Source organism: Phacochoerus africanus, chromosome 16 (assembly GCF_016906955.1).
Source record: "Phacochoerus africanus isolate WHEZ1 chromosome 16, ROS_Pafr_v1, whole genome shotgun sequence".
Lineage (NCBI taxonomy): Eukaryota > Metazoa > Chordata > Mammalia > Artiodactyla > Suidae > Phacochoerus > Phacochoerus africanus.
In genome coordinates, this window is record NC_062559.1 from 25534684 (window position 1) to 25551156 (window position 16473).

At 39.3% G+C, this 16473-nt stretch overlaps 1 protein-coding gene across 1 annotated transcript in view; it reads left to right on the forward strand.

The window, feature by feature from the left end:
- The window catches only part of FAM3C (FAM3 metabolism regulating signaling molecule C), a 42973-nt gene that overhangs the window by 16495 nt on the left and 10005 nt on the right, over positions 1-16473 (forward strand). Inside the window, exons 4-6 of the mRNA XM_047763144.1 lie at positions 7151-7180; positions 7853-7976; positions 15958-16016. Of these exons, the coding sequence (XP_047619100.1) occupies positions 7151-7180; positions 7853-7976; positions 15958-16016 (213 nt within the window). The remainder of the gene's footprint in view (positions 1-7150; positions 7181-7852; positions 7977-15957; positions 16017-16473) is intronic.

The following is a 16473-nucleotide window of genomic DNA, read 5'->3' on the forward strand; positions in this document are numbered from 1 at the left end:
TCATTAGACTATTCTAAAATGTACAATGAAGATCTTATAATTAATTCAGTATGAAGCATGAATCTTCTATTCAGCATTTTGAATATATTTAATGGGGCCTATTTCACACATGCCTCGGGACTTTAATCATGGCATCCTAAGTGCGCATTCTAGAAGGTATCATACCCTGTTTGAGCTGGCTGCTTGAAAACTTGGAACCAAATCTAACCCTCAATTAGCAAGTGATTAGGACTCATGATAATGCATTTTAAATACCAGCCATAGAAATCCAGCTTGCTTTCCTACCCTTATTTTCCTTCTGCATCATTTTTCTTTTTACCAATTTATTTAATGCTATGTTGTAAATGTATCATTAGCTACCTTAATTTAGTTTTAAAACAAAAATCTTTAAATTCATAAAATTAAGTTGGTATTTGAAATGTTTGAATAAGCTTTGGCTGAGTACAGTTTAAAGTATTAAAAAATTACTTATGGAAAGTGCGACTGTGAAACCTAGAAATGGTATTTTGACCTAGTAAGCGGAAATCAGATGAAACAACTTTGAGGTCCCTGAAATAGTGAGTTTTTACTTTTCCATAAATTAATATTTGGAAAGGATCCCCAAGGCTTAATATACTCCCTCTCACATCTGGTTTCAAGATTCCCTTAAATTGGGAGTTCCCTTCATGGTTCAGTGATTAATGAACCAAACTAGGAACCATGAAGATGGGGGTTCCATCCCCGGCCTTGCTCAGTGGGTTAAGGATCCAGTGTTGCCGTGAGCTGTGGTATAGGTCACAGATGTGGGTCGGATCCCAAGCTGCTGTGGCTGTGGTGTAGCCTGGAAGCTGTGGTTCCGATTTGACCCTTAGCCTGAGAACTTCCACATGCTGCAAGTGCGGCCCTAAAAAGCCAAAGGGAAAAAAAAAAAAAAAAGATTCCTTTAAACTAGTGTTTCTTGAAGAACTTTGTCAAAGGAATCTCAGTAAATGCAAATTCTGATTCACTGTCTGGGATGGGGCCTGAGACTCCGCATTTCTAAAAAGCTCCCAGGTGACGCTGTTTCCTCTCCACAGACCATATACTAAGTATCAAGGCTTAAGGCAGTTTTGGTATGTAGTCCCCAATTTCTGTGTATTTTCTTTTCTGGACATTTTTAGGTGACTTCTTACAATGACTGCTTGGAAGTACTACCTTGTATTGCCCTGAATTCTGGTTTTCATACTCCCAAGTACTATCCATCCGCTGACCTTGCTTCTCCCTGCTGGAGCTCTCTTCCACGTTAATGATCTCTCCCTTCTGGCCACCTTTTTATAAGTTTTCATCTTACCAAGTTATGAGATCTCCCCTTTGAAGCATTCCTCTCAGTGTGCTGGTTCTTTTCCTCCTGTCTGTTATCTTACAATGAAGGCTCGAGGATCGAGCATAGAGGAGTTAATGGAAAAGTGTAGTGAGACTCGCCTTGACGTCTTCTGGGCTGTATACTTGTGTTGGTGGGAAGGTGCCAGCCTGGTGCTGGAAAGCAGGGAAGGCACTGAGGGCTTGTTCAGTGTTGCTCTGGAAGCAAAGTGTTGCGGCCAGTTCTTGTAAGGAAGTTGGTGGTCAGGGAAGGCGATGATGGGATAGTAGCTCGTAGCTCGAGGCAGAAGCAAGTTGAACATATTTTTCTTTTTTGAAGTAATGGGGAAACTCACTTGTCTGTAGGCCTCAGGCAAAGCGTCAGTGAATTACAAATCAGTGGGAGGAGACTGAACAGGCGAGACGAGGAGGATCCTTGAAGGAAAGCAAGGGGACCCTTCATACACACGGGAAAATTTCTTTGGGCAAAGGCTCAGAGTCCTCAGAGAAGAGGCTGGGTGAGGCCGTCGTGGTTGCATAGTTGGATCTTCATCTCTAGTCTGGATTGTTTATTCGGACATCGTGGGAATGTTCCTGTGTCTACCTCTTATCTTTTTTTTTTTTTTTTTTTCTTTTTGGGGCCACACCTGTGGCATACGGAGCTTCCCAGGCTAGGGGTCAAACTGGAGCTGTAGCTGCCGGCCTACGCCAGAGCCACAGCAACACAGGATCCGAGCCACGTCTGCAACCTACCCCACAGCTCATGGCAACGCTGGATCCCTACCACACTGAGCAAGGCCAGGGATCGAACCCGCAACCTCATGGTTCCTAATTGGATTCGTTTCCACTGTACCACAGCAGGTACTCCTCTACTTCTCATTTTTGATACCTGCCTCTGTCACCACTGCCAGAGCGAGATTCTCTTAAAACCCTTGAACCTTGAGTATGTCCTGCTGCTAGGGAGTACAGTCTGAGCTTAGGACGGCCCTCAGAGTCCCCGCCTGTCCCTGCCTCTCTCTGCCCTGCTTGCCCTGCCCTGCCCTGCCCTGCCCTTTCCTCCCTCGGCCTTTGCTCAGGCTGATTCCTCATCCTCACATCTTTCTTATCTCCCCTTCTCCTGTGAATCCTTCTCATTTTTCAAAACTGCATAGATCTTCTTGGGAGAAACTGCCCTGGAGCCTCCTCCTTGTCCCTGTTAGAATGCTGCTCCTTTTTCTGAAGTGTTAGTTCTAAGGTCTAGCACTTACATCTCAATTTGGACTGATTTTATTCTGCCTTACATTGTAGAATTTTTTTTTCTTTCATTCTTTTTCCTGTACTTGGCTCCCCTTACTGGAGAACAAATGTTGAGGCCAATAATATCTTGGTGACTCACTGATCATCAAGCACCCAAGCTCCCATAGATAGTAAATGCTGATTGAATGGAAAACCAATATAGGTAATTGAGGTTTAGGATTTGTATGTAGGGAGGAAGAGTATTTTCAAAGTGAGATTTATTTAAAGCTGTATTAGTTGACAAGCCGTTGGTCATAAGTTATGAACAAATACTGAGCTACTTTAACTAAGAATTGTCTCAGTTTTCATTTTGATTTTTCCCTAATGTTAGGGACTTTCAAGTTTTGACTATATGAGTTTTGGCTATTTAATTTAGGCATTCTTAAGGCAGCTGGTTTATTTTGTTGCGATAACTGAAGTCATACTCTGTATCCACAAAACCTTATCGGATTCCAGTCTATTGAATTGGTGAAAATTTAATTTGTATGGTTACTTTAAATTCTTATTTCAGAATAATTGAGCAAAGATGGAGATGGTTGTCTTTGTCATTTATTTACCATCTAACTTAATTTGCCAAAGGGTAGCAAGTTTAACTCGACATTAAGATTGTTTCCATAATCAGTATCTTAGATGGACTGAGATTAATTATAGTTCTTCTGGTAGTGAATTTTTCCATTTTTTTCAACTTGTTAGTTTTCTGTAAATTTACAGTCAGGTTGATTACATTGCTATTTTAGAAAAACAAGGTAAACATTTCTAGAAAGGAAAGATGCAAAATTTTGCCTGCAATTAGCAGTTGAAATTACTAACGTGATTAAAAAACAACAACAACAACAGGTGTTTTGTTTTGCTTTGTCTTTTTGGAGCCTCACTTGCAGCATATGGAGGTTCCCAGGCTAGGGTTGAATCAGAGCTGTAGCTGCCAGCCTGCACCATAGCCACAGCAACGCAGGATCTGAGCCACTTCTGTCACCTACACCGAGGCTCATGGCAATGCTGGATCCTTAACCCACTGAGTGAGGCCAGGGACTGAACCCCCAACCTCATGGTTACTCGTTGGATTCATTTCCACGGAGCCACCATGGGAATTCCAAAAAAAACAAATTTTTAACAAAGCTTTTTTTTAAAAAAGATAATTTATAGATTCACATTTGTAAGAAATAATATGGAGAGAGCCTATACATACCCTTTACTCAGATTCTCATTGGCAACGTCTTATACAAGGAAGGCAGTGTCACACCAGCATGTCAGTGTGGGTACAGTCTCCCAGTCTTCGATAAGATTGTGCTTTAACATAGTGTTAATTTTCAACATGGATACTTAACAACTAGTAAATGTACTGAAACCACTGCAAGTAATTTTTTTATATATTATTGCAGTAAGCACTTAATGTTCTATTGAGTTGATCTATTTTTACCTTTCAGATTTAAATCATTGAAATAGTATATACATAAATTACTTGAGACATTGAAAACTAAAGTACATGTAGTTCTTTGGGATTTCTTTAGCCTGTTATTGAAAAAACATTTACTGATAAAACCAAATCAGAAATGTTTATTATTTTTCCTAGAAGTGAAAAGCTGTCTATATATTGAAAGATGTTAGAATTAAAGCTATCAAGGTCTCTTGAGGAATGAAAGTTGGAGAAAAGGAGGGATTTTTGTGTTTGCATGTTGTGCCCATATTCTGCATGTGGTAACATCCTGTTTTATTTATGAAAATTTACCTGTTTAGCTGGCGGGTGTTAAAATTCTCAGAACTGGAGGTCAGATAGGGCTTTCTTTTGCTTTTGATGGATATTGGATAAAATTAGTTTTAATCTGAAAAGTTTTTCGTGAGAGGTTTTTTTTTTTCCCTTTAGGCATCTTCTCCCCTTTTTCTACACAAATTAAATGGTGGTGATGTTATTTACTTAAAAGCCTGATGATTAAGAAATTGTTTTCCCCAAATTATATCCCAGTAAAGTTTTTGAATTGGGTAGCATTTATTTATTTATTTCTATCTCTCTTGTTTTACAAACCAGTTTGAGCACTTTAGAGGCTCATCCCTGGTTTTTCTTCTGCCTCCTTTTTCTAAGCGTTAGCTGATGGATGTCTCTAAGATTCTCTCCTCACTTTAAATCCTCCCTTTGTGTGGGCCTCACCATCTACCGCTTTTCCACTTTATATCTTCATCCCGGATCTCAGTTCTAGCTGATCTCTCTAGACTCCCACCTGGATCTTCTCCATGATTCCTTTAAGTTAGCAAGTCCAGCAGAGAATCCAGCATCCAGCCCACTCTTTGCTGGATGAAAGCATTTGAGGGTAGAGGTGGTGTTTTTGTTCTTTGGCTTATGTGAATAGGTAAATGAATGCTTCTAAAGGCAGACGTCTGAGAAGTAAACTTGATTCCCCCCTTTTCCATCACCCTTCCGTCTGGTCCATTCCAAAATCCCATCAGTGATGTTTTCCTTAGTTTGTTCTGAGCCTATTTCTTTCAAATCCACAGTACCTACCTTTGTTCCATCTGCCACCCTTAATTACCTGGATGACTTCAGCAGTGTCCTCTCTGTTCTCAGCTAACAGTCCTATCTGTTCTTTTTAAAACAGAGGTGTTGAGGAAATCGACATGCAGAAATACTTGATAGAGTGCCCCGCTGTGTGCAGGAGCTGTTGCATTACCCCTCTTCTGACCCCGCTGTCTTCCCTGTAGCTAGCTACCGCGAGTCAGGTGCACCAGTGTTCCTGACCTGAGCAGTGTTGCTGTGCAAGCATCGTAACACCTAAGCCTGATGATAACGTATTTGTTTAGGTCTGAGTGGAAGAGAGACTTTCTGGTCTTCAAGCTGCCAGTCGCTGGCTGCTGATCACTTTCTGGCTTTTATTTTCTCATTTCCAAAAGTGAGAGCATTGGACCAGATGACCTCTAGAATTACGTTTCCCTTTTATGACATAATGAAGCGAAAATGATAGAATTAAGGAAACAGAAAGAATGAGCCCCAGCACCCTAATTTACTAATTGATCATTTTTGTTCTCTTCAAGTTTTTTGTCCTTATCTATGAACATTTTTAGTACTTACAGGTAGTTTGTTTTCTACTCTATTCCACACATTAAACTTTTCCCATGTTACTACGTTGCCTCTGTGACATCAGGGGTGCGTAGTATTCTGATTGTTCTGTAGGGTTGATGACCCTCATTAACGTAGTCACTGCCCACTTTTTAAACATTTGCATATTATTTTCACCTTCTCTTACCCAGTTTCAATACTGGTTTTACAGGAAATTCGCAGTAACCTAAAATAGTACAGAACTAAAAACTGACTATTTATAGTCAAACAGCTGGCAAGCATTTTTGACACTGCATACTTAGCCAAATCAGGAAATGGCTGTCCGCAATACTATTGATGATCCGAATTGTAATCTCCTGGCTGAGATGAGATGGTATTGCTTTTAAAAAGCTCTAAGCATAGATAGCCAGGTTGAGATCCACTGCATTCAGGTGAAGAGTCGATGAGAAAATTCTGGCTTCCTTCAGCTAATAAATGATAAAAGTCTTAGTAATGACCTTATTTTTTAAAATTACATGCAATACATTTCTATATTAGGGAAATTAAAGCTCCCTATCACCACTGTCCCTCTTCTCTTCGTCCCACCCCCCCAAATGTCCTAGCCCAACCTCTGAGATAGGTTTGTACATATTCTCCTGGGCTGTGTATGCGTATGTGCACAACACCATACAGCAGCCAAAAACTTAAACCCCATAATAGTCCAAGTGTATCTTTAAGGTCATTTGAAGAGAAGTTTGAAATACTGTATGATATCACTTACATGTAGAATCTAAAAAGGACAGACTCAGAGAAGCAGAATAGAATGGTGGTTCCTGGGAGAGGGGAGTGGGTGGAGGTAATGGGGAGACACTGCTCAAAAGATGTAAACTCCCAGTTAGAAGATAACAGGTTTGGGGGTTGCATGTACAACATGGTGGATGGCTAATACTATTGTATAAGATACTCGGATGTTGCTACAAGAGTAGATCTTAAATCTTCCCACCGCAAAAAGGAAGCGGTAACTATGTGATGGGATGGAGGGGGTAGCTAATTCATTTGTGTGTAGTGTTGAACCACTGTATATACGCCACTATGGTGGTGGTCATTTTGCAGTTTATGAATGTATGAAATCAACATGCCGTACACGTAAACGTACACAATGTTTTGTGTCAACTACATCTCAAAACAGCTGAAAAAAATGTTTAAAGAGTTAAGCTGGTAGAGTAATTTTCTGAATGGGATTTAAATTTATAATAAATAAAACCGAAAACAAAATGTAAAGGTAAAAATAAAACAGTCTGTCAATAATAAAATGCTACCCTCCATAATTCCTCTGCATAATTGTTTGAAGTGAATTATGTAACCTAAAGTTACTTTCTCATTTTTCCTCTAAAGTGATATTCATGTTTTATTGTATATTGAGAAATAATTCAAACACATTTTTATAGGCCCCTTAGCTTCATAATTGTTTGAAAGTGATATTTACCAATAGCCTACTTCCTTCTAACAAAGCTGACTTTTTTTTTTCCTCAGCAAGGTCAGCATTGGACACAGCTGCACGTCGTGAGTATTTTCTGTCGATATTTAGCAGATGTTTTTTTCTGTTTTATCTTAGACATAGAGAACTTGTATTCAAACAATGGATATGGTTCAGTGTGAGCAAAACTGATTTTAGAAGTTATTCTTTAAAGTTATAAGGGTGTTATTTGATGGGACACATCAATAGTTTGGGTATTTATTTATAATGAATATTTTGTTCCATTAGTGGTTTTTAGCTTCAGTACTATAAGTACAGAAAGTACGTAAAAGGAGAATTCCTATTAAGAACTAGCACATGAGCAGGTGTTCATTGACGCATCAGGCTTTTTACTGTCCATTTGCTGTGCATGTATGGACTGGAAATGCAGAGTAACAGTTCAAAACCGCCCCCATCCTAAATTTTTAAAATGAGCTTAAAAATCATTAGATTAAATATATTTACCCCATGAAGATCATATTTCTTATTCCACTTATGTTAATATTTAGCTTGTTTCCTAAGAGGTTCTGTCCTTTGTTTTGTTTTGAGATTCTTTGAAACCCTCAGGAAAAAAAAAAGAAAAGAAAACGTAGCATGTATTTTAAGACATGTGTATCTTGGTGTCTTGCATAAAAGCCCCTTGTGGTTTGAGATATGAAACAAACTAATTACAGAGTCTATTAGTGTTGTTTCCTTAAAAAATTTTTTTCTCCCCAAAGCTACAAAACCTCCCAGATATAAATGTGGGATCTCAAAAGCTTGCCCTGAAAAGCATTTTGCTTTTAAAATGGCAAGTGGAGCAGCCAATGTGGTGGGACCCAAAATCTGCCTGGAGGACAATGTGTAAGTATTTATCAGTTTGGAAGTGTAAAATGTGCTATTAGATTTTAGCAAATTGAACTTGAGTTTAATGGATCTTTTGAAACTGTATCAGGCACGCTTCTGCTAAAGAAAAGTGATTTCCATTTCCATTATACAGTTTTTCCCTACTCATTTAAGGAGTCTTAAAGCTCTTAAATTTCACAGTAGAGTGACATAAGAGCCCAGCATCTAAACGACTTCATGTAAAGATGAAAGATTTCCTTTGAGTAAATTCTCTAGGTGCCATCTGGTAGTCATAGACACAGGTGGCTATTTAATTTCGATTCTTCAGTAAGAGAAGAAAAGTTAATTCATTTAAATCAGTTAGAATGATTAATTCTGTTGATGAATTGATTAATTCTGTTTGAGGAATTGATTCAGTTCCTCAGTCACACCAGCCACATTTCAAGTGCTCAGTAGCCACAAATAGCTGTTCCTACCCAGCTGAGCAGCACAGGTAGAGAGCATTTGCATTGCCGCAGAAAGTCCAAACAGGGCTATTTTTGTCAGGTAGACAGCACTGCCTTAGATAATGAATGCTTTTATCTTACAAACCAACATCTTTCATTGTACATGTTCTAAAGGTGCTTGTTGAAGTGTGAAATAAAGCAGTAATAACCTCAAACCTGTTGTGGCACAGAACTGCTCGCCACGCAGCTGAATGGTTTCCCACATGGAGATGCTCTGCAAAGTGTACCTTTAAGGCTTTTCAGTCCCCCACCCCAGTGGGGGCTGCCACTGGATCACGAAGCTCCAGCCTCTGAAGTCGCAAACCCAACTTTTGATTGGTTGCTTTTATGAAAGAATGGAGATATGAGCTTATTTAAACTTCACGCAAAATAATGAAAGTGCTATTAATTATATAGAATAGTGAGGTGATTTTCCAGGTAGAGGAAACTAGGCAGTCTTTCCCAGCATTGTGTGTGTCTTTTATTTTTAACACAGAAGCTCTATGTTTTTATCTTAGCCCCCTTTTCAGTTAGGTATGGGTAGGTTGTTTAGCATCTTAGGATAACACTTACAAAATTAAAGGCTTGAGCCAGGTGAACTTTAAGCTTCCAACCCACTCCCTTTCTTTTCCCTCATGTTGATGATACTCGGTTGTTGATTCAGTGTCCTTGAATTCTCGTCATAGTCTTGCTTTACTGAATTAAAGAATAAGGGACTTGGATTTTAGAAGTTGGTAGATTTTACATTAAATAATACCTTCCCTATTACCTTGGAATGTTTCCATTTCGCTTTTTCACCTTGTTTGGCTAAAGAGGCCAGAAATTTGATTCTGAATAATAAGTAGACAATTCTTTTAGAATGCCTATCCCGTCATAGATTGTCTTCAGAAACCTCTCCCTCCTTGACATGTGTAGGAAAATCAGATCAAATTCTTTACTCACAGGTTCTCTAGTCATAGATTCAATAGGTTAAAAGGAAAGAGAAGCATGCATCTGTATGTAGACTGTGCTACCTGATAAAATAAATATGGGCTCAGAGCCAGATAATTTGGTTCTAGTGAGGTGGGCATGTCATGTAGAATTTGTATTTCAGTTTGTTTCACCATCAAATTGAGACAGGCCACCTATCCATCTCCTTTTCAGGAATGGTTCTGCCATTCCCATGAGAGATTCAATAATTGGTGGGATTTTATTGTTATGCCTCAAGCCCTGAAATCTAGTCCTTGAATAATTGTCCAGGAATCCCTAGTGGAGAAACTCTAGGCACAATTACACTCCAGTACTTTTTATATTTCTGTATTGAAAGTTTTTCCAACAAAATCTTTGAAGAAAGAGTCTGAATTTCTTAGCATCATTTACTTCACTCATATGTTCAACAAGTGTTTATTGAGCACAGTCCCTGCTCTCATGCAGCATATAGACCATTAGAGAAATGGATATTATAGAAGTAAACGCAAGTGAAAATTACAAATTGTGGCACTTGCTGTGCAGAGCAGAAGGTGTGACAAAAACTGATGGGTCGAGTGAGGTGTGCTTGATGTGTCCAACCTGAGATTTAGGTAGGTCAAGGAATAGTTTCTCCAAGATGGTCATGTTTAGTCTGAGAACTAAAGGATAAGAAGGAAGACCCTTCCAGACCCAAAGAAAAACATGCTCAAAGGCCTTAAGATGGGAAAGAGCTGGAGCACCGTGAATGAGGGCTAGGCCATTGGAACTTAAGAGGCCTGCAAGTAAGGAGATGCGATCTTTCTCTGAGTGCATCAAGAAGTTGTAGGTTTCAAACTCCAGCGTGTCATCACTTGATTCCACTGAAGAAAAGTGATCTGACTTCTGTGTAAAATGATGAGAGGAGGAGAGTAGAGCAACTGGAGGGCCATTACCAGTTCCTGCCATAGCTCTTTGATCTCCCCACACTCAGCCCCCCCCCCGCCTCACCCCACACATGCACACAGTTACAGGAGACTCGTTTTGCATATCTTCTCACTGAAATATGTACGTGTATACTAAAAATACGTAAGTAGAAATTTAGTATTTCCTTATACATGCTCAGAGTATGTGCAAACTCATTTTGAAGACTACTAACTAGTCCAGATCAGTGCTTCTCAGTGGGGGGGATTTTCTCCCCCAGGGGATACTTGTCGAGGTCTGGAGTCATCTGGGATGCCAGAGCTGTGCTACTCTGTAGAGGCTGAGGATGCTCTGAAACCTCCTGCAGGACAGCCCTTCCACACAAATTACCACGTCTGTAGTGTCATCATAGACTGAGATTCAGAAACCCCAATACAGACAGAAGATGAAAAGATAGGGTTGTAGTCATGGTCTTAAGGACAAGCGGATGCAGTCAAGATATATTATGAAGATAAAGATGGATTTCAAACTTCTAGTTAGAAATAGAAAATCCCAGATACAAATATCAGGTATCACACAGTACACTAATTGTAGCTTTTTCTCTTTTGTATTAGAGAACCTGTAGAGAGTTTACTTATATTCAAGATATAGCTTTGATTTTAGCTATAATTTATATCATATGATTACAATTTATATGAAGTTTGATTTTAGGAATAATACTTCACCTTTTATTATAATATTTAATGTTTGATACAGAAGTTGTATGGAAGACTGTTTTGAGAGGTTCTTTTTCCCCTACATTGAGGAGCAAAATAGTATTTTTAAGCCAAAAGGCAAAATGAAGGATATTATGTAGATCCTTACATAATCATCTAAAATATAGTCATTTAAAAATAGAAAATCTCTTCTAAGCTTTTAAGTGATAAAACAGAGTGCTGGCTAGATTTGACCCATGGACTGTAGTTTGTTAAACCCTTTTCTAAACTAGTCATTTTAAGATGTAGTGGCTAGAACATGTTGAGGATATTTGAAACAAAATATTCAAAAATGTAGAATCTATCTATAGATTATATAATCATTTTCTTTAGCTTTTTGCCTGGAGGTGTGGAGTGGTGGTGGAGGAACCTTCATATTCATGAAAGATAAAAGAAAGTACTTCTACTTGTGTTAGTAAGAGTGACCTTTATACATTTAAAATCTATCATGGCTTATTATTTGCTAGCTGTAGGTTTCCCCCGCTGAATTCTAGTTTTTAAAACGTGATAAGCTACTGCCCTCTTGTGGGGATCCTGTGTCATAGTGCTGCTTTGTTGCCTTTATTTCCCTGCTCTCTCTAATAGACACAGCAGCAGACTCCAATGGTTGCTCTTGGAGAAGACACCGTGACAGTTACTACTCTTACAGGTTAATCACAGCTGGCTACAGTGTATTTCTAAAAAGAGCAGAGCAAATGTATCTGGAAACGTCCCTCTTTTATGCAACAGACTTGTCTGGTTCTCTCCCCCCTTTCAGAACTGATCTTGCCCACACACAGTAAAGGTCTATGCTTTATTAACTACATTTAAATTTTAGAGAATGACAGGTTAAATCCCTAAGGCATATATGTAACCAATATGGATAGATAATAGTTAAATGCTGCTAACCTTTTACAAATCAAATTTTTATGCTTTTCCTTTTTAATAGATGTTAGACTAGAGGTTTGTTTTGTTTTGGGTTTTTTTTTTTTTAACTTTTTATTCTAAAATAGTTGCAGAAATCGCAGGCAGTTGTCAGTAGTCCAGAGAGGTCCATGAGCTCTTCACTCAGTTTTCCCTGTGGTTATATCTTGTGACGTTACGCTATCAGAACAGAAGTTGGCAGTTAGTACAATGCGTGTGTATAGTGTTTAGTTCTATGTTGTTTTATCACACGTGTGGATCTTTGTAACCAATACAGCAATTGAGATTCGGATTTAGGAGTTCCCGTCGTGGCTCAGCGGAAACGGAAACGGAATCGGATCTGTCTAGTATCCATGAGGACGAAGGTCTGATCCCTGGCCTCTCTCAGTGGGTTAAACAGTGGGGCGTTGCTGTGAGCTGTGGTGTAGGTCACAGATGCGACTCAGATCCTGAGTTGATGTGGCTGTAGTGTAGACCAGTGGCTACAGCTCTGATTCGACCCCTAGCCTGGGAACCTCCAAATGCCATCAAAGATCCCTTTCATACTACTCCCTTATAGTCACCTCTGCCACCACTCATCTGTTTATGTCACTGCTATCATTTTCACATTTTGATATAAACAGAATCATATGATGTGTAACCATTTGAGGCTGTATTTTTTGTACTCGGCATAATGCTCTGATATTGGTGCATATTGATAATCTACTTCTGCTTTACTGCTGAGTAATATTCTGTGCTTTGGATATACCAGGTTTTTTCCATCACCTATTGTCAACCAACCAGTTTCCCTGTTTCCAGTTTTTGGGTGTTACTGATAGAGCTGCTGTGAGCAATCATGTACAGATTTCTGAACGGATATACACCTTTATTTCTCTGTAATAGAATGCCCCCAAAACTCTCGGTTGTATGGTAAGAGCACTTTAATTTTGCAGGAAACTGTCAAACATCTTCCAGAGTGACTGCTCCATTACATTCCCACCAGCAAGTGCATGAGAGATCCAGTTTCTCTGTGTATTTGCCTGCATTTTGTATTGTCACTACTTTTTATTTTAGCTGGTCTCATAGGTGTGTGATGACTAGGGATGATGAAAAACTTTTAAAGTGTTTTTTTGTTTTTTGTTTTTTGTTTTTTTTGCCACCTGTATATTCTTTTCAGTGAAATATCTATTCATATCTCATGTCCATTTTCTCATTGGATGGCTTGTTTTTTTTTTTTACTGCTGTGTTGTGAGTTCTTTTTTTAATATATTCTAGCTATGAGTCCTCTTGTCAGATATGTGGTTTGTAACTATTTTCTCCCAGAATGTGTATTCTGCTGTTGTTGGTAGAATCTTCTTTAAATGTCATTTAGACCCGGTTGGTTAATGCTGCTGCTAAGTTCTTATGCTTTGTAATTTTGTCTGTCAGCTGTTGAGACAGGGGTTAGACATGTCCAACTGTAATTGTAGATTTGTCTGTTTCTTCTGTCGGGTCTATCTGGGTTTGACTCGCATATTTTGTGCCTCGATGGCTTGGCGCACACACATTTAGGATTGCTATATATCCTTGCTGGATCGACCCTTGGATCATTATGTGAGCCCCATCTCTGTCTCTGGTATTTTTCTTTGCTCAGAGGTCTATTTTAATTGATGTTCATAGAGCCACTTCTGCTTTCTTTTGTCTAAATAGCTTTGTTGAGCTCTAACTCACATATGCCCTACAGTACACTCGTTTAAAGTTTACAGCCCGGCTTTTAGAATATTCACAGATATGTGCAGCCATCACCACAGTCAGTTTTTGGACATTATCATACCGCAGAAGAAATGCTGCATCCTTTAGCCATTGCCCTCCTGTTCTATTCTGTCCCCCCCCCCCCCAGACAGCCCTAAGTAACCGCTGGTTTTACTTTCTGCCTCTATAGATTTGCCTGTTTGGGACATTTTGTACAGATAATATTATGTAATATGTCATTTTCTTGTGATCACTTTCTTCCCTTAGCATAATGTTTTCAAGGTTCATACATATAGCGCTAGAAGTACTTCATTCCTTTTTTTTTTGGCCATGCCTATGGCATGCGGAAGTTCCCATGTCAGAGATCGAATCCATGCCACAGCAGCCACCAGAGCCACGGCAGTGACAACACTGGATCCTTAACCTACCAGGGAAATCCAGTACTCCATTCCTTTTTTTTAGCTAAATAATATTCCATTGTATAGATATATCACATTTTCTGTATCCATTCATCGGTTTATGGGCATTTTGGTTGTTTCTGTTTGTTTCTTGTAGATAACATGTAATTTAATCCACTCTGCCAATTGCTGTCTTTATTTGGTATGTTTAAACTATTTATTATAATTATTATATGTTAGGGCTTAAGCCCATTTTATTATTTTTTTGTTCTGTTTTTTGTTTCTTTTTTCTTTTTACTGCCTGCCTATGAGTTATATGAACATTTTTAAGAATTTCTTTTGGGGAATTCCCGTCATGGCGCAGTAGTTAACGAATCTGACTAGGAACCACGAGGTTGAGGGTTCGATCCCTGGCCTTGCTCAGTGGGTTAAGGATCTGGCATTGCTGTGAGCTGTGGTGTAGGTCGCAGATGTGGCTCGGATCCCCCGTTGCTGTGGCTCTGGCGTAGGCTGGCGGCTACAGCTCCAATTCGACCCCTAGCCTGGGAACCTCCATATGCCACAGGAGCAGCCTAAGAAATGGCAAAAAGACGAAAAAAAAAAAATTTCTTTTTGATTTATTTTCAGGGTGTTTGAGTGTATCTCCGTAAAGATTTTATAGTGGTTGCTTTTGGTATTTACCATCTGGCTCCTTACAGAACAATTTTGCTGACTCAAGGTCTAGACTTAAGAATGTGAGGAGTTCCCACTGTGGCACAGTGGTTTAGGAATCCAACTGTGGTGGCAGCTTGGGTTCGATCCCTGGCCTGGCGTAGTGGGTTAAAGGATCTGGGGTTGCTGCAGCTGTGGGGTAGGTCGCAGCTGTGCCTTGGGTTCAATTCCTGGCTCAGGAACTTCCATGTGCCATGGATGCAGCCATTAAAAAAAAAAAAAAAGCAAACAAGGGAGAAAATGTTAATTATCCAGAGTATAATTAAAAAGTATGTTATATTTGTAGGTATTAGGAATAGCACAAAAACTTGAGGAAATCGTCTTCTAGTATTTGAAAGCTTATTACATGGTTCAGCAAAAACATCACTCACATCCCTGACAGACAGATGCCGTTCCAACCTCAGTCTTCATTGGTCACTGTTTCTGGTTTTTCTTACTTTGTCCTGCTCGTTAAATGAAATATCTTCCAAGTTTTGTGTCACACATCACTTGCAACTATAGGTTAACTACAGCTATGAGTTCCCTGAAAATCATCTAACGCATTCTGTGGAAATCAGTGGTTAGGTGGAATTTATATTAAAGTATAAATTTTATTACTTGTGAAATTGTACAGTACAGATCCTTTCTTTTTTTGTCTTTTTAGGGCCACACTTGCGGCATATGGAGGTTCCCAGGCTAGGGGTCGAATAGGAGCTATAGCTGCCAGCCTATACCACAGCCACAGCAATGCCAGATCCGAGCCACATCTATTACCTACACTACAGCTCACAGCAACGCCGGATCCTTAACCCACTGAGCAAGGCCAGGGATCGAACCTGCGTCCTCATGGATGCTAGTCAGGTTCATTACTGCTGAGCCACGATGGGAACTTCCAGGATTTTCTAAGATGTTATTTCATATTTTGATGCAGAGCAGCAAGAAATAGTCTAATATTTCAGCCCTAATACTTTTTAAAGTATATTTCTATTCGTGATCTCTTATTTAAGGGCATTGCTTTAAAATTATTCAATATTAGATTGTCTTTCTCTGACTTAGTAGAGACCTTTCAATCTCCAATACAGTACTAAACAATTGTATGTATATACAATATCCACAACTTTGGGGGGGTGGTGTAGATAGCTTTATTCTTGTGATGCATGTTTATGTGCAATATCTAATCCTAAATGTGTCTTGACTTTTCCCCCTTCAGTTTAATGAGTGGTGTTAAGAATAATGTTGGAAGAGGGATCAATGTTGCCTTGGTAAATGGTAAGAATAATTATTTTAGCTTATGGATGTAGTCAGTAGATAGTTACATGGCCCAGAGTAAAATGCACTCTAATATCAAGAGATCAAGTCAGAAAGTCTCACTTGACATTAAAGCCCTGCCCCTCACCCCCCAAACACCAACTATAGGTGGAGGCTCAGCATCTCAGTATTTATAGCATGCATTCTTGGAAGCATCCAGCTTGCTGTGCAGTGTGTAGAGCTTCCCCTGAGATTGTCAGGATAAGACCAATCTAACATTAAATCGATGAATTCTTGCTGCAGATTTTAGAATCCCAACATCAAATGAAGATAGACTGACATGAGTGAAGCTACGTAGAATGACAGAAGGTGGTGGACTGTTGGATGGGGTGTGGGGCCGAATGACGAGTAGGGATCACTTGTAATTTTTCAACATCGAATCCTGAACATCTCAAGTGTTCTTACAAAATCAAATCTA